At 42.3% G+C, this 26,286-nt stretch overlaps 1 protein-coding gene across 1 annotated transcript; it reads right to left on the reverse strand.

The window, feature by feature from the left end:
- Window positions 1–1,688: 1,688 nt before the first annotated feature.
- On the reverse strand, window positions 1,689–26,286 carry LOC110521720 (divergent protein kinase domain 1A). The gene is made up of 7 exons (XM_021599523.2): window positions 25,609–26,286; window positions 25,395–25,478; window positions 7,140–7,274; window positions 6,822–6,929; window positions 3,541–3,717; window positions 3,006–3,221; window positions 1,689–2,772 (listed from the first exon to the last, which is right to left on the reverse strand). Exons 1-7 carry the CDS (start codon window positions 25,621–25,623, stop codon window positions 2,176–2,178), a joined length of 1,332 nt encoding a protein of 443 aa, XP_021455198.1. The 5' UTR covers window positions 25,624–26,286; the 3' UTR covers window positions 1,689–2,175.

Below are 26,286 nucleotides of genomic sequence, written 5' to 3' on the forward strand. Positions count from 1 at the left end.
TAAACGACATCCGTGTATTCGACGCCCGGGGAACAGTGGGTTAACTGCCTTGCTCGGGGGCAGAATGATAAAGTTTTACCTTGCCAGCTCTGGTATTTTATCCAGCAACCTTCCAATTACTGCTGCCCCAGGTAGCCTAGTGTAAATACAGCCGAATATATTGATAAAAGTCACCTTGTTCGAGAGAGATTTATATGGTTATCACGAAACACAGCCCTTATTTTGAAGTGTTTCTAAAATCCCCTATGGGAAAAATGAGTGATGTCAAAACAATTGGAACCATTTCTCTGTTTGACCGCAAGGATTTATGGGTATTATGACACCTCCACTGTGGAGCTCTATTAGATGGGACTTGGTGAAAATCGCCAAATTAAAATAAATGTTCTATCACATTGATCATATTATTTTTGGGATGCTCAACTTATTCTGAGTTCAGAAATATAAAGTTAATATGTGAAAACTACACGGTGCTTTCACTCTAGTGGTAGCATGACACGGAGTCTACAACCCACACAAGTGGCTCAGGTAGTACAGCTCATCCAGGATGGCACATCAATGCTAGATGTGGCAAGAAGGTTTGCTGTGTCTGTCAGCGTAGTGTCCAGAGCATGGAGGCGCTACCAGGAGACAGGCCAGTATATCAGGAGACGTGGAGGAGGCCGTAGGAGGGCAACAACCCAGCAGCAGGACCGCTTCCTCCGCCTTTGTGCAAGGAGGAGCACTGCCAGAGCCCTGCAAAATGACCTCCAGCAGGCCACAAATGTGCATGTGTCTGCTCAAACGGTCAGAAACAGACTCCATGAGGGTGGTATGAGGGCCTGACAGGTGGGGGTTGTGCTTACAGCCCAACACCGTGCAGGACGTTTGGCATTTGCCAGAGAACACCAAGATTGGCAAATTCGCCACTGGTGCCCTGTGCTCTTCACAGATGAAAGCAGGTTCACACCAGGCACATGTGACAGACGTGACAGTCAGGAGACGCCGTGGAGAACGTTCTGCTGCCTGCAACATCCTCCAGCATGACCGGTTTGTCAGTGGGTCAGTCATGGTGTGGGGTGGCATTTCTTTGGGGGGCCGCACAGCCCTCCATGTGCTCGCCAGAGGTAGCCTGACTGCCATTAGGTACCGAGATGAGATCCTCAGACCCCTTGTGAGACCATATGTTGGTGTGGTTGGCCCTGGGTTCCTCCTACTGCAAGACAATGCTAGACCTCATGTGGCTGGAGTGTGTCAGCAGTTCCTGCAAGAGGAAGGCATTGATGCTATGGACTGGCCCGCCCGTTCCCCAGACCTGAATCCAATTGAGCACATCTGGGACATCATGTCTCGCTCCATCCACCAACGCCACGTTGCACCACAGACTGTCCAGGAGTTGGCGGATGCTTTAGTCCAGGTCCGGGAGGAGATCCCTCAGGAGACCATCCGCCACCTCATCAGGAGCATGCCCAGGTGTTGTAGGGAGGTCATACAGCCACGTGGAGGCCACACACACTACTGAGCCTCATTTTGACTTGTTTAAAGGACATTACATCAAAGTTGGATCAGCCTGTAGTGTGGTTTTCCACTTTGATTTTGAGTGTGACTCCAAATCCAGACCTCCATGGGTTGATAAATTTGATTGCCATTGATAATTTGTGTGATTTTGTTGTCAGCACATTCAACTATGTAAAGAAAAAAGTATTTAATAAGAATATTTCATTCATTCAGATCTAGGATGTATTATTTTAGTGTTCCCTTTATTTTTTTGAGCAGTGTATTTCTAGATGAGTACATGCACATTTTCCAAACTCTCTCACTTGTTTAAATCATTTGCGCTACTTGCACTTTGAACTCCACAAGTCCACAAAGTAGGGGAAGGTTCTAAGGGTTATACTAGATGGTGAGAGACAGAATTGCCAATTAAAACCAGCGGTTGTTTCATCCACTCCTGCCATAGACTCCCAGTCAAGTCCAGTTCTGAGGCATTGTGAAACCAGACGGTTTAACAGAGAGGCAGCGGTAGTGCTCATATGTGTACTGATTCTCCACCCTTTTAACCACTCTCCGTACTGGATTTACAATGACGAAAACTTGTTTCCAACCAATGCTTTCAAATACATGACCGGGAGTGTTCTAGTGCACACTTTGGGAGAAGGGTGGAAAGTCGGGATGTACAGTACCTATATTTTCGCCTCATTAGGAGTCCTTGGTGTGCGATATTTTCTTCCACAACAAGGTCTTCAGGTTGTTCAGTATAAGCGAGTGTTCCATCTCCATTTGCTCCGCCGAGCCCTTCAACGCTATACAAGCATACAGCTGTTTCTCCAGCTCATCCTGAATGTCAGACGGCGCCCCACGCAGGAGATATTCCTTCAGCGAGCTGCACGCCTTGGCCAGGTTGGGCCGTGTCACCTCTGGCGTACACCGGTGCTTGGTGAGGTCACAGGAAGTGCGACAGTCGGTCCCGTACAGACAGTCCTCGTCCACGTTGCACCGCCGCTCCCTCATGGCTTCCTGGAAAGTGGCCTCAGGGACGATGTGACGAGCGTCCATCACCTTCAGGTCGTGGCGGTCGTTGTAGCCAAAGTCGGCTGCACTCACGTCACACATGAGGAAGGAGCCAAAGGTGCCGTGGAAGACGTCCTCTACAAGCTCCAAGAGGCCAATGGAGATCTTGGCCTTGCGGGGCCAGGAGGGCGTGAACCACTGGTCCATGCTGCGTCGTAACCCCGCGGGTATCCACAGCTCCACTACCCATGGCAGGCTGATGCCGTACAGGGGAGCGTAGGGCACCTTCTCCATCACATACAGGTACAGAGAAAGAGGGGTAGAGAGGGAGCGAGAGAGACGGGGTATAAGAAGGAGGGTGAGGAGAAGAAGGAGGGAGAGAGCTGTGATGACTTTCATCACATAAATAAGCTCATGATTGGAATCCATTTGTTAGTGTTCATTTTTGTGTTGTGTGAGAACATTTTTATCCCAAAAACATTATTAGAATCCATAAATGGGTGTTCCTATTGGATTACCTTCTCCATCACGTACAGGTCCCCACAGAAGCCCAGGAGCCTGGGGGCATGCTCCCTGTCCTGCAGGACCACCGCTAGAAGGAACTCATTGAGCTGGAGCAGGGCCCACATGGAACGGGCCTCGGGTAGGGAGATGAGGCCGTCTTTATTGTAGTCGGCCACGAAAAGAACCAGGCTCACCAGGTCTTGAAGGTTGGCCTGTTCACCCACCTTGGTCTGGAGAGGAAGAGGAATAAGGGTAAGAGATACCTTCATAACAGAACTGCATTAATGAACACACTAGACACTTAAGTCATAACACACGTACAAAAGGTTGCAATAAGTTACATGAATGTGAATACTGTGATGTAACGAAAGTATCAACTTGCGGCCATGAAGCCCTGATTATGAAGGCAGTATGTATGAATTATGAATGTGTTATGAAGTCCCTATGTTACTAGCCTTCAAATAAGTGTTGCCGACATGAAACCATTTATAAAGTGGAAAAGCAGGAAGGCTAATGAATCACACTGGGATGAGATGACAGTGCTCTGACCTTTAGGTGGCTGAGGACTATCGCTTTGAACTTCTCCACAGAGGTTCCCTTGGTGGGCTTGTTGAAGGGCGAAGCCTCCTTCCTGTGCTCCATCTCAGCTCCCGGGTCATAACGAGGAACCTCCTCCATCTGGCACTTAACCACCCCCTCCAGGTCCCCCCAGCCACCAGAGTACACCTGAGAGAGACGCACACAGAGCCACAACAGGCTGGTGTTTGTTATCAGACACAGAGTCACTCTGGGTGGATAGCAAGGAAGATGCAGAACTTCCCATGGAGCACTGTGTTAGTGCTGGTTTTCTTTAAATTCTTTAAAAGCTGTAACTCTCATTGTCTAGATTCTTTATTCCCACCCCCAATTAAATAACAACCTATCAGGAGCATCTGAAACCGTAAGGCTGATAAATATAAAATACTTATTATAAGAATATAGGAGTTGTAGGCCTATACTTCATTCAAACCTATCACCTCAAATTGCAAAATAGTATATGTGTGCCATTTTAAATAACTTTAAAATGGCACACATATAATTTGATAAAAGTTATAGATTTTATAACCCATCACGACTGACTTGATTTAGTTACACAAATATGGACAGCGCAGGGATATTTCCGACCCATGGTCTTGATAAGAAATAACTATATTTTTTAAAGACAAATCGTAATGAATGGATTACATATGTTGGAAACATAAAATGTGTAGGATTGTCACAGTAAGGGCCTCCCGAGTGGCGCAGCAGTCTAAGGCACTGCTGTGGCAAGATAAACAAGGAAATCCTTTATTTCAATTGTAATTAATGATTGTCAAATTGTTTAAAAAATGTCCCACAATTCAATCATGATTTACTTCCTTCCATATGTCCAATTTGTAGCCTACAGTTAAGGAATATTTGCTTTTCCCCTCGAACAGAAATGGCCATATTTTATTAAGACAATCAAATCATTAATAGATTTCATAAATTGGAAATGAAAGATGTATCCTGCACCATGATTTTTCCATCCATAAAATGTGTAGGGGAGGCTATATTGCCATAGTAGATTTGCCATGGTAAACAAATAAATGAAATACTTTTTCAGTTGTACGGAATGATTATCAAATAGATAAATCAACTTTAGGATTAAATTGTTACGATGATAATACCCACCAGAGGGCGAAATCATCTTAAATGTTTTGGTTGCATTCAGGACTAAACACATAGCTAAATAGAGGACTGATTTTTGTATCTGTGGCATTTGTCACACCCTGATCTGTTTCACCTGTCTTTGTGCTCGTCTCCACCCCCCTCCAGGTGTCGCCCATCTTCCCCAGGGTATTTAGAGTTGTGTTCTCCGCTTGTCTGTTGCCAGTTCGTCTTGTCAAGCCTACCAGCGGTTTCCCCCATTCTCCTGTTTTTCTCTAGTTCCAGTTTTGACCATTCTGCCTGCCCTGACCCTGATACTGCCTGCCGTTCTGTACCTTGTGACACCGCCTTGGATTACTGAACTCTGCCTAGCCTAAGCCTGCCTAACATTCTGTATCTTTTGGACTCTGTTCTGGATTACTGACCTGTGCCTGCCCTTGACCTGTTGTTTGCCTGCATCCCTGTTATTGTAATAAACTTTTGTTACCTCGAAACTGCCTGCCTCTGGGTCTTCTCTTGAGCCGTGGTACCATTTTAGCGTCTGTGACAGCATGGGCACTGCCAGAGGCATTCTTCATTTTGAAGTAGTCCATTTTTTTCCTAAACGATTGGCTCATCCCTCCTGTTGTACCGGGTGGACATAACTCCAACACGGTCACCAGGGGGGATCAGCCAATGAAGTTGGAAGTCCCACCCAGTTGACTACATTAAAATGGTGGATGCCCTCAATGGCGCTGCCCATGCTAATACGACCTTTAGGCCACTAGAGGCCTCTATCATTCTCTATGGGACTAAAAGATAACACTGACATCCGCGTTGTGGAGCGGTAAATCGGTGGCCATTGATGTTTGCAATTGAGATCAGCTGTGTGGGTGATTTTTAACCTTTACGGGATCAGTGTCTCTATACCGGGATGGTTGTTGCTAACGTGCACTAATGTGAATAGAATGGTGTTGTTCCAGCCAACTTTCCAGGACACAGACATGTATTATATGGCCAGAAAGCTCAAATTTGTGTTAATCTAACTGAAGGGTCCAAGTAGCTATTACTGTGAAAAATACAATGCTATTGTTTGAGAGTGCACAACAACAAACTTTTATCACGGCAACTGGTTTGATACATTCACCTCTGAAGGTAAATAATGTACTTACATTCAGTAATCTTGCTCTGATAGGTCATCCTGAGGGTCCCAGAGATAAAATGTAGCATAGTTTCGTTAGATTTTTATAATCAAATGGAGGAACCTGGTTCTACAGTTTGAACCACTGCTGTGTCTGGCCCCACTCCCACGGCCATCTAGATGTATGAAGGTTACTGTCTTTTCTGTAGAGAAGCTAATTATCCATAATTTATGACATTCCTGGGAGTGTGTAAACTTAAATTTTGTATTACCATATAATTGTTGTATGTTCTCTATAGTTATGTACTTGAAAATGTATCAATTGACCAATTTGGCACATTTGGGCAGACATCATACAAACTTTTGTGCAGTAATGCAATGCTTCATTGGATCAGTATGAAATGTTGCACATACACTGCTGCAATCTTGTGGCCAAACTCTAAATTGCGCCCAAACTCCAATGTGATTTAATAGCTTTTCTCTTGTATTTCAAAGAGGATTTAAAAAAAATGAAAACAAGTGTTGTTTGTTTGGATTATCTTTTACTAGATCTAATGTGTTATTCTCCTACATTAATTTCACATTTCCACAAACTTCAAAGTGTTTCCTTTCAAATGGTATCAATAATATGTATATCCTTGCTTCAGGTCCTGAGCTACAGGCAGTTAGATTTGGGTATGTCATTTTAGGTGAACATTTAAAAAAAAAAGGTCTGATCCTTGATGAGAGATCAGCTGTCGATAATCTGCTGACCATAGATGGTTGCAATTGGCCCTGTAGTGCTAAACAATAGGGGTGAATCTTAAAGGTAATTTATTGATTCCTCGTGTCCTCTCTCCTCACCACCTCCCCAATGTCAGAAAGAAGTGAGGAGATGCATGTGGATTGGAGGAGAAGATCCTCAGATTTTCTCCTTCCCTCTCATTTGGGAAAGGAGGCGAGGAGAGAGGACGTGATAAATCACAGAAAGACGTTTGAGATTTACCATAGAACTAATATCAGCTAGTGCCGGAACAGACAAAGGATCAGAGGCAGATCTGACCTGGTTGTTAGGCTTGGATGAGAGACACTTCCCCAGGTACAGCGTGTCTTTCTCACACAGGCTGGTGCAGGCCGAGCCGTCGATCAATCCTTTCCTGTACTTGTCACACTGAAATAGATAGATATGGTGTGGGTTTGAATACGGTAACTAACTAATAGACACACAGAAAGTGTTTGTTTTGTATAGTAACTCGCAGGATGGTTTCAACACAATATAGAAGCTGACAATGGAATATTGTATTTGAAGGATGAGTCTTTTTTTAACCAGTAGGTGGCTCTATCAATTTACTAATTTCATATAAGGAAATAGAGAACTTACTATGGCATTCTTGCATGCTTGTCCACGGCACAGCTCTGAGTAGGATGAGTACTCCACATACACCACCCAGCTACCCACAAACACTGCCAGCCACGAGAAGAACATATACTTCATGTGCAGGTAAGAGAATCGGGCCTGGGGGAAGGGGGGGAGAAAGAGAAAGGAGAGAGAAGGGGGAGAGAGAGCTGTGATGACCTTCATCACATAATAAGATCATGATCTGAATACATTCCTATTTGAAGTTAGGGTGATTATCTTATGATAATACAACTGAACATGACCCAGATACAGTAAGACTGAAGACAAACGTTAACAGCATCTAGATCAGGGGTGCTCACACTTTTGGGTTCGGTGGGACAAAATATAATCTGAGTGATGGCCTTCGTACTGAACAAATAGACATTATTTATTTAGAAATATAAAAGGTAAACAATAGGCGCTGTTGAAACAATAGCTTTTTTTCAAAGTAATCATAAAATTACACTTAGCCATATATATATATATATAACTTGACACCGAGCAACACATTCTGATTACCTGTATTAAAATATGTATTACATTTTACCATTCTAGTATAGAACCTGCAACCAATCTTCTATGTTCATAAGGCTAATAAGGACTGTTTAATGGTCACCAGTACCCTGCCATGAACCATAGCCAGTGTTACCAGACGGCTACCACCCGGTACTCTACCCTGCACCCTAGAGACTGTTGCCCTATGTACAGTTGAAGTCGGAAGTTTACATACACTTAGGTTGGAGTCATTACAACTCGTTATTCAACCACTCCACAAATTTCTTGTTAACAAACTACAGTTTTGGCAAGTCATTTAGGACATCTACTTTCTGCATGACACAAGTAATTTTACCAACAATTGTATACAGACAAATTATTTCATTTATAATTCACTGTATCACAATTCCAGTGGGTCAGAAGTTTACATACACTAAGTTGACTGTGCCTTTAAACAGCTTGGAAAATTCCAGAAAATTATGTAATGGCTTTAGAAGCTTCTGATAGGCTAATTGACATCATTTGAGTCAACTGGAGGTGTACCTGTGGATGTATTTCAAGGCCTACCTTCAAACTCAGGGCCTCTTTGCTTGACATCATGGGAAAATCAGAAGAAGACCTCAGAAAAAAAGTTGTAGACCTCCACAAGGCTAGATCATCCTTGAGAGCTATTTCCAAATGCCTGAAGATACCATGTTTATCTGTACAAACAATAGCACGCAAGTATAAACACCATGGGACCACGCAGTTGTCATACCGCTCAGGAAGGAGACGCATTCTGTCTCCTAGAGATGAACATACTTTGGTGAGAAAAGTGCAAATCAATCCCAGAACAACAGCAAAATACCTTGTGAAGATGCTGGAGGAAACAGGTACACAAGTATCTATATCCACATTAAAACGAGTCCTATATTGACATAACCTGAAAGGCCGCTCAGCAAGGAAGAAGCCACAGTTCCAAAACCGCCATAAAAATGCCAGACTACGGTTTGCATCTGAACATGGGGACAAAGATCGTACACTTTGGAGAAATGTCCTCTGGTCTGGTGAAACAAAAATAGAACTGTTTGGCCATAATGACCATCGTTATGTTTGGAGGAAAAAGGGGGAGGCTTGCAAGTCAAAGAACACCATCCCAACCGTGAAGCATGGGGGTGGCAGCATCATGTTGTGGGGGTGCTTTGCTGCAGGAGGGACAGGTGCACTTCACAAAATAGCATCATGAGGCATGTGGATATATTGAAGCAACATCTCAAGACACCAGTCAGGAAGTTAAAGCTTGGCCGCAAATGGGTCTTTCAAATGGACAATGACCACAAGCATACTTCCAAAGTTGTGGCAAAATGGCGGAGGGAAGGTGTGTTTTGTGAGAGAGATGGAAGGAGATGGACCAAACGCATTAACCTGCATACTTTGGGTTTCTTATCTTTGCTGGTGTTTTCAGATCCTGGGGAATCCACAGAATCCCTGTGGGATGCAGAAACTGGTAGATAACTTTTCAGTGCAACAATGTATCTGGAGAACTTCCACATTACTTTCAGGATTATCCGCTTCTGTAACCGAGACACCAGACAAGCTCGGCGGCAGAAAGACAAGCTGGAATCAGGTTGGTGGACCACCTTCCCCTGTATTACAACCCTGGGCCCAATGTTACTGTTGATGAGCAGCTTATGCCATTTAGGGGCCTCTGCCCCTTCAGGCAGCATATACCGTCTAAACCCGCAAAATATAGAATCAAGATCTGGACTGCCTGTGATGCTGTTTCACAATATGTGTGGATCTTGCAAGTGTATACGGGGAAGCCAGATGGAGGAGCCCCTGAGAAGAACCAAGGGATGCGGGTTGTCCGGGACGTGACACAGGGACTCCGTGGCCACAACATCACATGCGATAACTTTTTAAATTTGCACAAGCTGGGACAGGAGCTTCTCAAGAGGAAGCTGACGATGGTAGGAACAGTACAAAAGAACAAGCCAGAGCTCCCACCTCAGCTGTTGAGTACACGGAACAGGCCTATCAATAAATCTAAGTTTGTGTTCACGGCCGACACGTCTCTAGTTCCAGACAAAAATGTGGTACTCATGAGTATGCTGCATAGGGATGGAAGAATCTGTGGCCAGGAACATCAAAACCAGAAATCACAATGGATTACAATGCCACAAAAAGAGCGATGGACAATTTAGACAAGATAATGACTGGCTACAGCTGCAAAATAAGAACCCTACGCTGGCCACTTGTGATACTCTTCAACATCTTGGACATCTCGGCATACAACGCGTTTGTCATCTGGATGGCGTTGAACCCAGATTAAAACAGAAGAAAGCTTCAGAGGAGACGGCTCTTTCTTGAGGAGCTGGGCAAGGCATTGGTAAGACCTCAATTCCAGAGGAGGCAACATATCCCAAGTAAGTGTGAGTGATGTTGTGCATGTGTGTGTGTCTGATTCTCCTACTCTGGCCTGCTGTAACTATATATATATATATATATATATATATATATATATATATATATATATATATATATATATATATACTGTATATGACTGAGTGAGATGTACGGAAATTGTATGTACATTTTTATCGCTGTATTGTTTTAAAAACCCAATAATGTTGTGGGTCCATCAGACCCGCGACCCGCGAACATTGTGTGAACAACAAAAACATGAACACTGCATGATGCGACTCTAATGATGATTTGAAAAAAGTTCCATGAGCCTGAGCTCTTTCTTTTTATGCAGGCTGCACACTTCATCAGTCTCTCATTCTCTTTTTTTTTGTGTGAATTTTACCCCTTTTTCTCTCCAATTTCGTGGTATCCAATTGTTGTAGTAGCTACTATCTTGTCTCATCGCTACAACTCCCGTACGGGCTCGGGAGAGACGAAGGTTGAAAGTCATGCGTCCTCCGCTACACAACCCAACCAAGCCGCACTGCTTCTTAACACAGCGCGCATCCAACCCGGAAGCCAGCCGCACCAATGCGTCGGAGGAAACACTGTGCACCTGGCCACCTTGGTTAGCGCACACTGCGCCCAGCCCGCCACAGGAGTCGCTGGTGCGCGATGAGACAAGGACACCCCTACCGACCAAGCCCTCCCTAACCCGGGCGACGCTAGGCCAATTGTGCGTCGCCCCACGGACCTCCCAGTCGCGGCCGGTTACAACAGAGCCTGGGCACGAACCCAGGGACTCTGATGGCACAGCTGGCGCTGCAGTACAGCGCCCTTAACCACTGCGCCACCCAGTCTCTCATTCTCAATTTGACAACAATGCCTCGAATTTCCAGGCGGCATCCCCCTTGTGTGGCCATAATGCCCCCTAAAAAATCCAGTGGTGGAAAAAGTACTGTCAGACTTAACTGTCGTACTTAAGTCAAAGTAAAAAATACCTTAATAGAAAATGACTCAAGTAAAAGTAAAAGTAAAAGTAACCCAGTAAAATTATACTTGAGTAAAAGTCAAAGTATTTGGTTAAAAATATACATAAGTATAAATCATTTCAAATTCCTTATATTAAGCAAACCAGATGGCACCATTTTATTGTTTTTTATTTATTTACGGAAAGCCAGGGGCACACTCCAACATTCAGACATCATTTACAAAGTAAGCATGTGTGTTTAGTGAGTCTGCCAGATCAGAGGCAGAAGAGATGACCGTGATGTTCGGTTGATAAGTGCGTGAATTTGACTATTTTTCTGTCCTGCTAAGCATAATGAGTACTTAACGAGTACTTTTGGGTATCAAGTAAAATGTATGGAGTAAAATGTAGTAAAGTAAAAATAGTAAAGTAAACTACAGATACCCCAAAAGACTACTTAAGTAGTACTTTAAAGTATTTTTACTTAAGTATTTTACACCACTGAAAAAAATCCATGCCAGTGGCCATTGTGCTGTGGTGGAAATTCAACACCAGGGACACCTAAAGCCAATCTTAAAATGATTCCCTATTTATTATCAGCAAGCTGGAGAGGTTACAAACTCTGCACACCATACAGGTCCATCAGAAACTCTACTGGTGTGGTCCCTGCAGTTGTCTTCTATACGGCTATACACAGGCAAGTTATATTTGCATGATTTAACATAATTAATTCATCACTACCAGTGGCTCGCACATGTGACTGACCAATACCTCACAAGGCCTTCTCTCTCCAAGTTGAGACCTTGAAACTGAGGTACCTCGGTTGTTCCCATAGCAATATTCTGGGCTTACTGCCAAGTTGAGGATCAGTGATTGTTAGTGTAACGGATGTGAAACGGCTAGCTTAGTTAGCGTGGGTGCTAAATAGCGTTTCAATCAGTGACGTCACTTGCTCTGAGACCTTGAAGTAGTAGTTCCCCTTGCTCTGCAAGGGCCGTGGCTTTTGTGGAGTGATGGGTAACGATGCTTCGAGGGTGACTGTTGATGTGTGCAGAAGGTCCCTGGTTCGCGCCCGGGTATGGGCGAGGGGACGGTCTAAAATTATACTGTTACATTGATGCTGTTGACCCGGGTTGCTGCGGAAAAAGGAGGGAGGTCAAAAGGGTGTAACGGATGTGAAATGGCTAGCTTAGTTAGCGTGGGCGCTAAATAGCGTTTCAATCAGTGACGTCACTTGCTCTGAGACCTTGAAGTAGTAGTTCCCCTTGCTCTGCAAGGGCCGCGGCTTTTGTGGCGCGATGGGTCGATGCTTCGATGCTTCGATGCTTCGATGCTTCGAGGGTGACTGTTGATGTGTGCAGAAGGTCCCTAGTTCGCGCCCGGGTATGGGCGAGGGGACGGTCTAAATTTGTACTGTTACATTAGGATTCCTCCATAATCAGTCAGTCACCTGTTTGATCCTATCTAATTAGTTATTAGAAAGTAGCATTGATTTGATACATAAACATAAAATTTACCTCACAGTGCCCTTGGGCTGAATATAATAATTATAATTATCTTCTCCCTGTTGCCAATCGCCTTGCTCTAAAGCACCTCTCACTCACATGGCTCTCTCAGATATCTCAATTCTTATTAGCTAATGCCGGTCACGTGATTGGGTCCTTCTCACAGGCATCTCAGCTCTCAGTAGGCTACACATCAAGACAGAAACATCGGCTTCTTATCGAATTCCGTGGCTCATATTGAAGATGCTGGAACTGTCCACATTTACTTTTCGTCAGCCAACAAGATGAGTATTTCTAATAAACAGCAAAAACACTAGCTTTTGTCAATATACTGTCCCCCATAGTACAAAACTGGACCTATTCTGTGCGAGAAAGAAATATTCCCCCAAAAAACACCAAAGAGATTGATGCAACAAAACAGAACGTTCAGCTTAAAATGTTGATAAACTATTAGTTTATTTCTCTACATTATGAGCACAGCAATGAGCACACAGCAGTGTGAATGTTCCAAAATGCAATCAATTAGATGGAAAACACCATTCTCCAAAGTGACCGCAAATGTGATTATGCAGGTAATGCTTTATTATAAAGGACTAGGCTACATGAGGTGTGTGACTATACAAAAAAATATATTATAATAATACAAGCGCTGTTTCTTGCCTTACTGCACATGCAGGAAATCATTCACAAGTGATAATGTCATTCATTAATACTAATATTGTCACCCATCAGACTATTCTTAATTTAATCTTATCTTTTACACATACTAAATAATATATGTGTGAAATGAGTTTTGATTTAGAATGGACCATTATCATTTACCTGTCTCGGAACAGGGGCAGCCGGGGAAAAAAGACATGTCATCTATGCACTTAAATAGCGAATGGAGGATGCTTTTCCTGTGGTTCATTTTCATGCCAGCCAGATAGGCTATACTTCTGTTGTAAAGCAAAGCAGTGTGCTTATTAGTGGGAAAGTTGAGGAATAAATATAGTAGGCCTAGCTGATGGGATCGTCCTCTCTTTAATAGACGCCATCACGCAATTGCATAGCCTATAGAAATGTTGCGCAACATGAGTTCATGAAGATTTTTGTTTATATTTGCATTCATGTCAGAGTGATTAGAGGGACAATAGAGTGCTGAGCACCAGGCAGTTAGCAAGTTTGGTAGGCTACTAATGACCATCAGCAGCATCAGAACTTGGAGAAGCCAGGGACATTAAGCCAGGGACACCGTGATTAAAAGGTCAGAGTGGAATTTGACTGCGGTCATGACTCGTGACCACCGGTGTAGAGGTAATATGGTCATGTAACAGCCCTGGCTCTGGCATATGCTCTCTCTCCTGCCATCTTGACATTCTTATAATCCAAATTTGTGCAGACTGATCAACACAATGTCAAGTTACATTTCTGAAGTCATCATCCACAAGTAAAAAGTAGTCCGGCGGTAAAACAGGGTGCACCAGGGAAAAATCACAACTTGCTGTGTGCCAGCCTGGTCTCATACACTAGGCGTAACATAGTAAATGTAAATCCGAGACACTGAAATTAGTATCCTATGTTAGGTTTGGTATGGTTGCATAAGACAGAAGGTTACTCAAGGGTGGTTGGTCGGGGTGGAAGGATGGGCATTTGAGCTAATTACCAACTTTGCAACTACTTACCACTTTTTTGCTCCTTTGCAACTACTTAGCATGCTAGCTAACCCTTCCCCTAAACCTAACCTTAACCCTTTAACATTAACCCAAACCTTAACCCCTTCACCTAACCTTAACCCCTAGCCTAGCTAACGTTAGTCACAACAAATTGGAATGTGTAACATATCATGGATATTGGAAATTCACAACATATTGTACGAATTGAAATTCGTAAAATATCACACGAATTGCAATTTGTAACATCATATGAATTGTAATTTGTAACATATGCAAAATGGATTATGAACATGCACAAATCGATACATATCATACGAAACATAACATATCACAATGGTATGTCTCAGCAGCGTGCAGTCAAAAGAAAATGTAATGCTTGCTTACATGGTTTACTTCGTGATTAAATGAGTCTGTTTTCAACCAATCAGAGGTTTTAGACTATTGTATTTTAACCAAGCAAGAGAAATAAACGTGCAATCACTGCTGAGTGAATGAACAAAATCCTTTTGGAACACTTCCAGACATGTAAATGGTCTGTCAAAATCAATATTGGAATGCAGCGGTTCACAAACAGTGGGATGCGCCTCCTCTAGCCCCATATATATATATATATATATATATTTTTTTTAAATGAACTCAGTCCGTCTTCCAACTTACTTTTGACAGTTGTAATAGTAGAATCCACAATGTGCAATTTCAAAATTTGGATAGGGCATCATCAGTTTTCTTGTCATGTCAGTCACTGCATACCTGAGAGAACTATTTATAACTTGTCTGAAATATCCTTATCAACTTGCCCATGTAAGCTAAAATTTTTTTGCTAGGTTTTTTAGACCATAGACTTTGTTGTGATGTTTGAGTCACTCAATTATCACATGAATACCCATTAGACAAAGCAAAATGTATAGAATTGCAAGAAAAGGAGCTTTAAAACCTCAATCTGATATTTCTAATTTCTTAGTTCCTTTTTTTGGATTTGCATGTATTACTGCATTGTTGGAGCTAGGAACACAGGCATTTTGCTGCATTTGCGATAACATCTGCAAAATATGTGTAGGTGGCCAATAAAAATTAGATTTTTTATAACTTGATATGTGCCTTGTCACGGCTGGCTGAAGGACTGGACCATGCATGGTAAGCATACATTTTCTCTTTATTAAAAAAGACGCAGACAAAACAAAGAACAAAACCAAAACGTGAAGCTTTGGGCGATGTGCCCTGAACAAAGTCAAAGTTAACTTCCCACAAAACAGGTGGGGGAAAAGGGTACCTAAGTATGGTTCTCAATCAGAGACAGCGATAGACAGCTGTCCCTGATTGAGAACCATACCAGGCCAAGACATAGAAATACAAAACATAGAAAAAAGGACATAGAATGCCCACCCTAGTCACACCCTGGCCTAACCAAAATAGAGAATAGAGAATAAAAAGCCTCTCTATGGCCAGGGCGTGACACGCCTCAATAGCGTTGTGCAGTTTAAATGCAAATTCCTGCAGTTCTACACATGTTGCCATGGCTTATGTATGCCATGTTCATATGATATTTGATATACAATTAATTTTAGCTCAGAAAACTTAGGGGCCCAAATAAAACCACCCGCGGGCCAAATTCGGCCCATGGAATGCCAGTTGGGGAACCGTGTACTATGCAGTCTCTCAACAGTAAGTTGAGACCCCACTTCTTAAACTAAAAATATATATTTGGGGGGGGGGGGGGGGGGGGGGCAGGCCAAACGAATCATCATCGCGGGCCTGGGAATATTGAGCCCCAGTTTAGTTGGCCCTGATCTAGATCATATTTGAACATGCACAGACGAGTAAATATCATAAAATGCCGAAAATTTTGGATATGTAGACTAAGTATTGCCCCACCTTTATGTTGCAATAAGGATAAATCATATTACCAAGGAAGTACGAATGTGAAGTTGAGAAATATGGCACAAATCTTTACAGAAGACATGACTAGAAATAGTATTTTGTGAATACTTAAGATCAGTAGCATTTTGGAATGTTGAAAGCAAGAGAGGCTGGTCTAGTACCAGTAGTCTAGTTTTCCAATGAATGAATGAATGGATATAAATAGCTCCATCACTGGGGGGGGGGGGGGGGGGGCATCATGAAATATGCAAGTTTAAGCAAGATTAAGTATGATAACAATTATGCAAAATAGATGAGGTGAGAGACAGATAACACACACGTCGTTTGGTCAGGCTGTGAAACGTGAGATTCATAGAAAAAGAAAATGATTCAAAACAACACTTCCTAAATTTGAGTCAGTTTGCTAAATGCATTTGGGGAAATAAATATAGAATTTTGATCTTCCTAGAAAATCCAACCTTTCGACATGTTCCTCAGGAACTAACAGCAAACAGACATCCTAGACCTGCTTACTGTATTATTCATATCCAGAAGAGCTGGGTGTTCTTATAAAAATGATCAAATGTATGTGAAAGGAGTGATAACTCCTCTTATTGAGGGAGAGCAAGATGGAGAGAGAGGGAGAGAGGGGAGAAAGAGAGAGAAACAGAGTGTGTTTGGGGACTGGGAGTCAATACAGACCTGTTTACTGACAAAGGCTGTGTCCCATACAATAGCAGTGCGTGGATAAAATCCCTGGGGAAGCGCAGACAGAAAAAAATTCCATATTACAACCTATGTTTTTGAGATAATTGCATTGTATGCGTTATAACCTGTTAGTTCATATGCCTTGCGACATTGTTATATAGGCCTAAGGCCGAGACAATAAGAAGATACAGTGGCAGAATAAATTCAACCACACCTTTGTTTCATCACAAAACCGGAGAGCAACATCTGTCCGGTGAACTACACAAAGCATATTGCATGTAACAAACAGTTACATGACCTACAGCATGGTCAAGCAAGTTAATGTTTCTGACATTTTCGGACTACTAAACAACTAATGATTTAAAACCACAGAGTTTCCGCAAGTCGCAAAGAAAACAGGAGCTGCTTCCACTATTCCAGCACCATTTCAACTTCAACATTTTAACATCATCAAATCACCAATGCTAAAAGATACCAAGAACAATTTAGTCCAATCAAAGTAAGCTAAATATGATATGGCTGTACATGGTTCTGATTTGTTTGTGTTTGTGCGTGTGTGTTTGTGCAAGTAGAAAAAACATGTTCACTCACCCTAATTGTAGAGAAACGCCAATGCCATCCTCCTCTCTTTCATGTTGACGAAACACTCTACCACTCTGTCATACAGTACACACTTACATTTTTTGTTGTTCTAGGCTACTGGCGAAAATGCTTGCTCGCTAGCCTAACTTCCTTTTATGGGCAGCTTTAGTAAGGATCGGACCCTTTTTTTTCAATTTTCGCCTAAAATGACATACCCAAATCTGACTGCCTGTAGCTCAAGACCCAGCAGGGGTTCAAACTGTAAAACCCAGTTCCTACTTTTGAATATAAAAATGTATTTGATCAAACAAAACTATGCTACATTTTATCTCTGGGACCCTTAGGATGACAAATCAGAGCAAGATTACTGAATATAAGTACATTATTTACCTTCAGAGATGAATGTATCAAACCAGCTGGAGTGATAAGTTTTGTTGTTGTTGCACTCTCCTCAAACAATAGCATTGTATTTTTTAACTGCAATAGCTACTGTAAATTGGACAGTGCAGTTAGATTAACAATAATTTAAGCTTTCTGCCCATATAAGACACGTCTATGTCCTGAAAAGTTGTCTGTTACTTACAACGTCATTCTAGTCACATAAGCGCAAGTTAGCAACAACCATCCAGGTATAGGGACACTGAGGTTAATCATTAGCCTTCTATATTTAGCTACATATTGAACTTCCATCCTCTCAGGCCAGGGGAACAATGTATGAATTTATGGTTGGATAAAATCGTTGGCCATTACGGAGAATTATGTAGCCTAAAACCACAAGTCCAAATGCCTATCTCCATCCCATGGCTAATTTAGGAAAGGGACAGTTTTAGCTAGCTAGCTAGCCACCGGAAGAAAACAACTCAATGAGACACACAACAAGTATGCTCTCGATGCGATGTGATTGGGAGGAAGTCAAATCCAAACTGGCTTCCCTTGACACTTTTTTTTAAGTACACCAGGACCATGCACAGTTGAGCTCAACACTGTTTGGCTTCCCCTGTATTCAATGCTACAGGCAGCAACAATGTCATACTCTTTTGGACCAGACAGCATCAGATAGATGGCCTACACATACAGAGAGAAAGGGGCGCTGGTTCGCTCACTTGGCTGCTTTCTCCACTGAGATACATTCAGCTTTTTGCGAATTGAAGGGAAATTATGAAACACAGAGAGACAAAAGATGAATTATTTGAAATGTTTTTTTCTTGGTAAATTTTGTTGGGGAAGCCTGGCATCCCATGGCATCCATGAATACAGGCCAAAATGGCACCCTATTCCCTATATAGTGCACATATTTTGACCAGAGCCCAGTGCACTACTTTTGACCAGGGCCCATAGGGCTATATAAGGAATAGGTGCACTATATAGGGAATAGGTTGTCATTTGGGATGTAGCCAGTGACAGACCAGGGAGGGAGGAGACTCAGAGGACTTCCTCCATGTTCCCAGTCTCTGTTGGTCTTGCATCTCTGTTTGTTTTAGTCAAGCTACCATCTGTGAGAACAGGCCAGGTGACTCATTCTTCCCAGATTACTTTACCATTGTGACAGAGAGAACAATAAATCACTGGACAAAGGTGAAGAGGGCCATAGAATGAGGGGAGAGATAGATTATCTATGTATTCTGTATGAGCCAGCATTGAATCAATTATATAATTTAATTTGACCCCATATCTACGGAACAATCTTCTCTGTCTTTTGCACATCCTCAGAGTGTTCTACCCATAGAATTTGGAATTGGAATACTTACTTTAGTAATCAACAACCCAATGGCTCTCCGTGGTAACACATGGTTAGGTACAGAGAGACAGTTACAGTACTGTACAATCTACACTGAGTGTAAAAAACATTAGGAACACCTTCCAAATATTTAGTTGAACCCCCCTTTGCCCTCAAATCGTCAGGGCTTGGACTCTACAAGGTGTTGAAAGCATTCCACAGGGATGCTGGCCCATGTTGACTCCAATGCTTTCCACAGTTGTGTCAAGTTGGCTGGATTTATTTTGGGTGGTAGACCATTCTTGATACACACAGGAAACTGTTGAGCGTGGAAAAACCCAGTAGCGGTGCATTTCTTGACACACTCAAACCTGGCACCTACTACCGTACCCCATTCAAAGTCACTTAAATATTTTGTCTTGCCCATTCACCCTCTGAATGGCACACACACACAACCAATGTCTAAATTACAAGCATTTCGCTACACTCACAAAAACATCTGCTAACCATGTGTATGTGACCAATAAAATTTGATTTAATTGGAATTTACTTCAAGCTTAAAAATCCTTCTGTAACCTGTCTCTTCCCCGTAATCTACACCAATTGAAGTGGATTTAACAAGTGACATCAATAAGGGATCATAGCTTTCACCTGGATTCACCTGGTCAGTCTATGTCTTGGAAAGAGCAGGTGTTCCTAATGTTTGTACACTGAGTGTGTATCTTTCTGACACACTCTAAATTGTTATTGCCTTTTTTTAACACTTCCTTCCTGATTAATAATGATTATACATGGTCTCTATAAATGGTCTCAGTAGATCGATAATGGCATTATTGAAGCAACATCTCAAGACATCAGTCAGGAAGTTAAAGCTTGGTCGCAATTGGGTCTTCCAAATGGACAATGACCCCAAGCATACTTCCAAAGTTGTGGCAAAATGGCTTAAGGATAACAAAGTCAAATTATTGGAGTGGGCATCACAAAGCCCTGACCTCAATCCTATAGAAGATTTGGGGGCAGAACTGAAAAAGCGTGTGCGAGCAATGAGGCCTACAAACCTGACTCAGTTACACCAGCTCTGGCAGGAGGAATGGGCCAAAATTCACCCAACTTATTGAGGGAGGCTTGTGGAAGGCCACCCGAAATGTTTGACCCAAGTTAAACAATTTAAAGGCAATCCTACCAAATACTAATTGAGTGTATGTAAATTTCTGACCCACTGGGAATGTGATGAAAAAATTAAAAGCTTAAATAAATAATTCTCTCTACTATTATTCTGATATTTCACATTCTTAAAATAAAGTGGTGATCCTAACTGAACTAAGACAATTAATTTTTACTAGGATAAAATTTCAGGAATTGTGAAAAACTGAGTTTAATTGTATTTGACTAAGGTGTATGTAAACTTCCGACTTCAACTGTATGTGGTTGGCCTTTAAAACTCACTGTTTTGAGGGCTATAATTTCAACTCTGATGATGCATTTCTCTCTCCTATACAGGATCCCATAGACTGCTAGTGGGGAAAGAGCAAGTGTGCATCCCAAATGGCTCTCCATTCCCTTGTATCGTGCATTAACTGTCCCTGGTCAAAAAAATACACTTTATAGGGAGTAGGGTGCCTTTTGGAACGCTGCTTGTCCTCTAAATACTGACTTTCATGCATTACATTGGGCCTTGGGGTTTATCAAATCAAATGTTATTGGTCACATACACATATTTAGCAGATGTTATTGCGGGTGTAATAAGCTAAATGCTTGTGTTCCTAGCTCCAACGGTGCAGTAATATCTAACAAATCACAACAATACAAATCTAAAAGTAAAATAATGGAATTAAGAAATATATAAATATTAGGACGAGCAATGTCGGAGTGGCATTGACTAAAATACAGTAGAATAGAACACAGTATATACAGTACCAGTCAAAGGTTTGGACACACCTACTGATTCAAGGGTTTTTCTTTATTTTACAATTTTCTACATTGTAGAATAATAGTGAAGACATCAAAGCTGTGAAATAAACCATATGGAATCATGTAGTAACCAATAAAGTGTTAAACAAATCAAAAAATATTTTAGATTTTAGATTCTTTAAAGTAGCCACCCTTTGCCTTGATGACAGCTTTGCACACTCTTGGCATTCTCTCAACCAGCTGGCATGCATTTCAATTAACAGGTGTGCCTTGTTAAAAGTTAATTTGTGGAATTTCTTTACTTTTTAATGCATTTGAGCCAATCAGTTGTGTTGTGACAAGGTAGGGGTGGTATACAGAAGATAGCCCTATTTGGTAAAACCCTTGAAGGTCAGTCAATACGGAAAATGTGCAGTCACAAAAACCATCAAGCGCTATGATGAAACTGGCTCTTATGAGGACCACCACAGGAAAGGAAGGCCCAGAGTTACCTCTGCTCCAGAGGATAAGTTCATTAGAGTTACCAGCCTCTGAAATTGCAGCCCAAATAAATGTTTCACGGAGTTCAAGTAACAGACACATCTCAACATTAACTGTTCAGAGGAGACTGTGTGAATCAGGCCTTTATGGTCAATTGAGGCAAAGAACCCACTATTAAAGGACAGGAAAAAGATGAAGAGACTTGCTTGGGCCAAGAAAAGCGAGCAATGGACATTAGATTGGTGGAAATCTTCCTTTAGTCTAATGATTCTAAATTTGAGATTTTTGTTCCAACCACCGTGTCTTTGTGAGATGCAGAGTAGGTGAACAAATGATCTCCGCATGTGTGGTTCCCACCGTGAAGCATGGGGGAGGAGGTGTGATGTGTGGGGGTGCTTTGCTGGTGACACTGTCAGTGATTTACTTAGAATTCAAGGCACACTTAACCAGCATGGCTACCACAGCATTCTGCAGCGATACACCATCCCATCTGGCTTGGGCTTATTGGGACTATCATTTGTTTTTCAACAGGACAATGACCCAATACACCTCTTAGATGTGTAAGGGCTATTTGACCAAGAAGGAGAGTGATGGAGTGTGGCATCAGATGACCTGACCTCCACAATCACCCAACCTCAACCCAATTGAGATGGTTTGGGACGAGTTGGACCATAGAGTGAAGAAAAAGCACCCAAAAAGTGCTCAGCATATGTGGGAACTCCTTAAAGACTGTTGGAAAAGCATTTCAGGTGAAGCTGGTTGAGAGAATGCCAAGAGTGGGCTAAGCTGTCATCAAGGCAAAGGGTGGCTACTTTGAAGAATCTAAAATATATTTTGATTTGTTTAACACTTAAAAAATTAAAGAAAAGGAAAAACCCTTGACTTGTACTGGATGGACTCTCTCTCGTCAAAGCACTGCACTATATAGGGGATACGGTTCCATTTGGGAATCACACAGTCTCGGTGTGCACGGTGCAGGCTCTGGGAGATGTAACACTCTCTCTGTCGGTGCTGTGTGAAGGAGCTATGCACTTCCTGGGTGATCTGACTCATCCCAGTCCGAGACAGACAGCAGGCAATAAGAAAGACCCCATCACCCCCTCCTGGATGCGGACACACCCCCATCCGCAAACTGACTCAACAATGCGACAGGTTTTCGGCCAGTTGTTCACTTTTCACTTACATACTGAGTAGTTGGTTCAACAGGCCACGAACATGGAATATGTACATTACAGTCTTCTCACATACAGTACATGCATGCTATAATACACATACTAGCTCTCTCTTCATCTCTCACGCAGGCACACAGGCACGCAAACACTCACAAGCATGCATGCACAGAATAGCAAAATAGTTGTCATAACAGCAAAATGTTGCATCTTAAGTAATATTGATTTCTTTAGGCTCCCACCAAGTCCACCTGGAAAAGCTTAGACCCCAGACATTGTATTGGTTCGTGAACAAATGCTGATAGAGTCATGCACTGCAGAGAATGGAAAGAAGAGCAGATTGAGAAATGGGAGCACGCAGGTGTTCCCCTGAGGAGAGAGAGCAGTGGAAAGATTAGACGTGACAGACAGCTCTTCCTTAAACCTCCCCCACATCTCTTTGAGTTCAACTGCAATTGAAGAACTGACTAATGTGTTGGTAACCCAAATTCTTCCAAAAACAGGCAATTTAGCATTTTGAACCATTTTCTCTGTCTTGTGTACGTGTGTTTTAGTTAGTACTGTTAAACTGTGCCAACATCAAATGTCATGATCATAACCCTCTCTAATGTTTGTTGTCTTGTGCCTTCGTCTATGTCCTATTTATATACCCATCCATTTAACGTTTAAACTTTCATACTGACACAGTTCCTCAATCATATTCATGTAGGCTCGGGCCACAAGGGTATATCAGACCTGGTTCTCTCTTACTCCATAGGGATAAAACTGGTGGGTGGGCAATGGGCATCTGTTGTTTTAATTCCTAATAGCCGTACAAAAATAGAGCAGTGCTTGATCACACGTTCACACTGTGCCAGATAGGTGACAAATCACAGGAGACACGCAGCCAGGGCTACGTGTTCGGTGATATCCACTTCGCCATTTGGAACGCAGCCTATGCGTCATTCCCAGAGTCTAACTCTGAGCGTCAAGGACTCAAGGAGCATTGGATATCAGATCTGGATGACTGAGCACAGTAAACTGGAGCCAGCATGGCAGGATTACCCCTGTCTCCTGGCAGACAGACAGGCTCCATGGAGCAGTTTTAGGAATACTTGGCTGGACCACTGAGCTTTCTGGATCCTGACAACCATGGCCTTCCACAGTGTGTAGCCTATGTGGAGGTGAAATGTACAGCAGGATGACGGTGATAACTTCAGCGGCATGCAGTGCAATGTCTGATACTATTATGAGGAGTAAGTCAGACAACAGACTCAACCATAGGCAATCATTTGAATGCTAAGGATTTGTTGAATGATTTGTAATCACTCGTGGCCGTTTACATTGGTTCCGGGTTGCTGAGATTAAATTATTTGTGACATTCTTGGAAATTCTGTAGGCTACTGGGGAGCGCATTTATTAAACGGTGAGGTGCATAGATAAACATAATTACAAGGAATCGATATATCCTAGTAAGAATTCAACATGCCTGCTTGGGGTTTTATATACGTTTGAATGAAAATCGCTTTTCCTATGGAGTTACCAACCGGCGAGTGAAGCTGTTCCAGTCAATCTATGCCCTCATTAGGAAGAAGCAAAATGGCCTAGAAAACGGTCCATGAGACTGAGGTGGCAGACGCACACACGCCGCACGCAAGCACGCACACACACACAGAGAGCAAAACAAATGCAGCTCACAGTGGGACTCCTGGCTGAACAGCTCAGCAGACAGATAAGATGATAAAGCCAGGGTTTCAGGCTATGGAATAAAATACCAGGGTGCTATTTAACAGAAATACATTAATCACTGGGGGGGAAATAACTACAAACATGAACCATATGTAAATAAACAACATAAGGCTTGGGCTCTGTAATTTACAGAAAACACCATCTGCCTTGTAAAGGTTGGATCTCCTGCATGGTCTCGAGTAACTTGTGAGAAAAATGTGCCTAACTTTGGGGGGGTAAGGGAAATCCAAGAATATGTAAATTAGTCATGATTCTTAGTTTGCTTGTACAGTTAAGATCATCTACTGAATTTGTCTAGAATTGTAAAAATGTGCAAACCATTGACCAGTTATTATAGGCCTGTAGGCCTGTAGCAAGTTGACCTAATACTCATATTGAATGTGTCCCAAATGGCACCCTATTCCCTATAATGCAATACTTTTGACCAGAGCCCTATGGGCCCTGGTCAAAATATAGGGCTCTGGTCAAAGTAGTGCACTGTAAAGGGAATGGGGTTGAGTATAACATAAAGACAGTATTTTTGATGGGAGGTAAATATGAGCGAGAGCAGCACCAGGAGCTCATACTCGGACAATGCAAATAAGAGGGCTTACAACCTAAGATAGCAAAACATATTTTTAGCTAGAAGAACCAACGATTGAATGCATTCATGGGAGGAAAAAAAACCTTGTGTCCTGTCCTGTGTGAACACTGGATGATCAGCCCTGTTGCTACAGCAACGGTGAGTAGCCTACTGAATTTGACCAATGACTGCTGCTCTTGGGCACCACAAAGCATTAAGTGCCATATTGCAAATATGATCAATGATGATGATGATACTTAATTTAAAGGAAACATTTGTATCAGATGCAACAACCACACAAGCATTAATGATGGCAATGACAATAATATAAAGCCACAAAGTATAGTCTACCAAAATGTAAATATTGCAAATGAATGTACATTCAATTGTGTCCAAAATATAAATATAATGTTGAAAGTGCCATACTGTATCATGAATAAATCAACCGTCCAATAGTGAATAGGTGATGGTCCATCCTCGCGAAAGTATAGGAAAGATTTTCCATTGGCTTACCTGTATGTAGATAGGCTTCCTCAGCCAGACCCATGAAAACAGACCTCTTGCCATGGCAAATAATGAACATCTCACACCACTAACCTGCCGGAGGGAAAAGAAAACCCCATAAGAAGCGAACAAATACATATTATCGTATATTCTGCACAATTATTCTGCCTTCTGGTGTAGCAATAATTAACCACAGTGCTTAACAAATAATAGTCCGTTTTACCAAATCATGTATCATCCCCGGTCAAATAAACTAGGTCTTGGGAAGTGCGCCTCTGATGCTGCAAACAGCATCCACGTGAACGCTATCAGCGCGCCGCAGTTGTCTTGGTACACGGTTAGACAGAGTGGGAGGGGATTGTATGGGAAAAGGGCTCATTGATAATGGTGCATACAATTGCAGTACTGTCACAAATGTTAGCAAAAGGCTGTTGTTCGGTAGACTACCACATATACCTGAAATTCAGCATTTAAATAGTGAGTCGTGGAGAACCCAGACAAAATTGTTTAAAAAGTTAAAGTAACACGCGCGTTCTGTTACTTTACGTCAAACAACCAGAACACAGAACCCTGCACCCCTTTCATGTTGTAAACAACACAACCCCTTAGAAGTGTGAAGTGAGTGGCAGGTGAGCTTGGTCATCGACTGTTCACACGGATGTTATTTAGACTTGATTATGTCAAACTCCACAATGTCCATTGACCAAACAGGTAAGAGCAGTACATACATCTATGAAGTAGCCAAACTAATCAACTGCCCCCTAGCAAATAATCTAAATTTACAGGATAAAAGCGTTTCTCAGCCAGTCAATCATGAATCCGCCGGCGTCAAAACGAAACAAAGTGCAGATAGTTTGCAGTCTTTCCAGCTACAGTTTGAAGCGACTGTGTTAGCGGTGTT

Source organism: Oncorhynchus mykiss, chromosome 30 (genome assembly GCF_013265735.2).
Source record: "Oncorhynchus mykiss isolate Arlee chromosome 30, USDA_OmykA_1.1, whole genome shotgun sequence".
Lineage (NCBI taxonomy): Eukaryota > Metazoa > Chordata > Actinopteri > Salmoniformes > Salmonidae > Oncorhynchus > Oncorhynchus mykiss.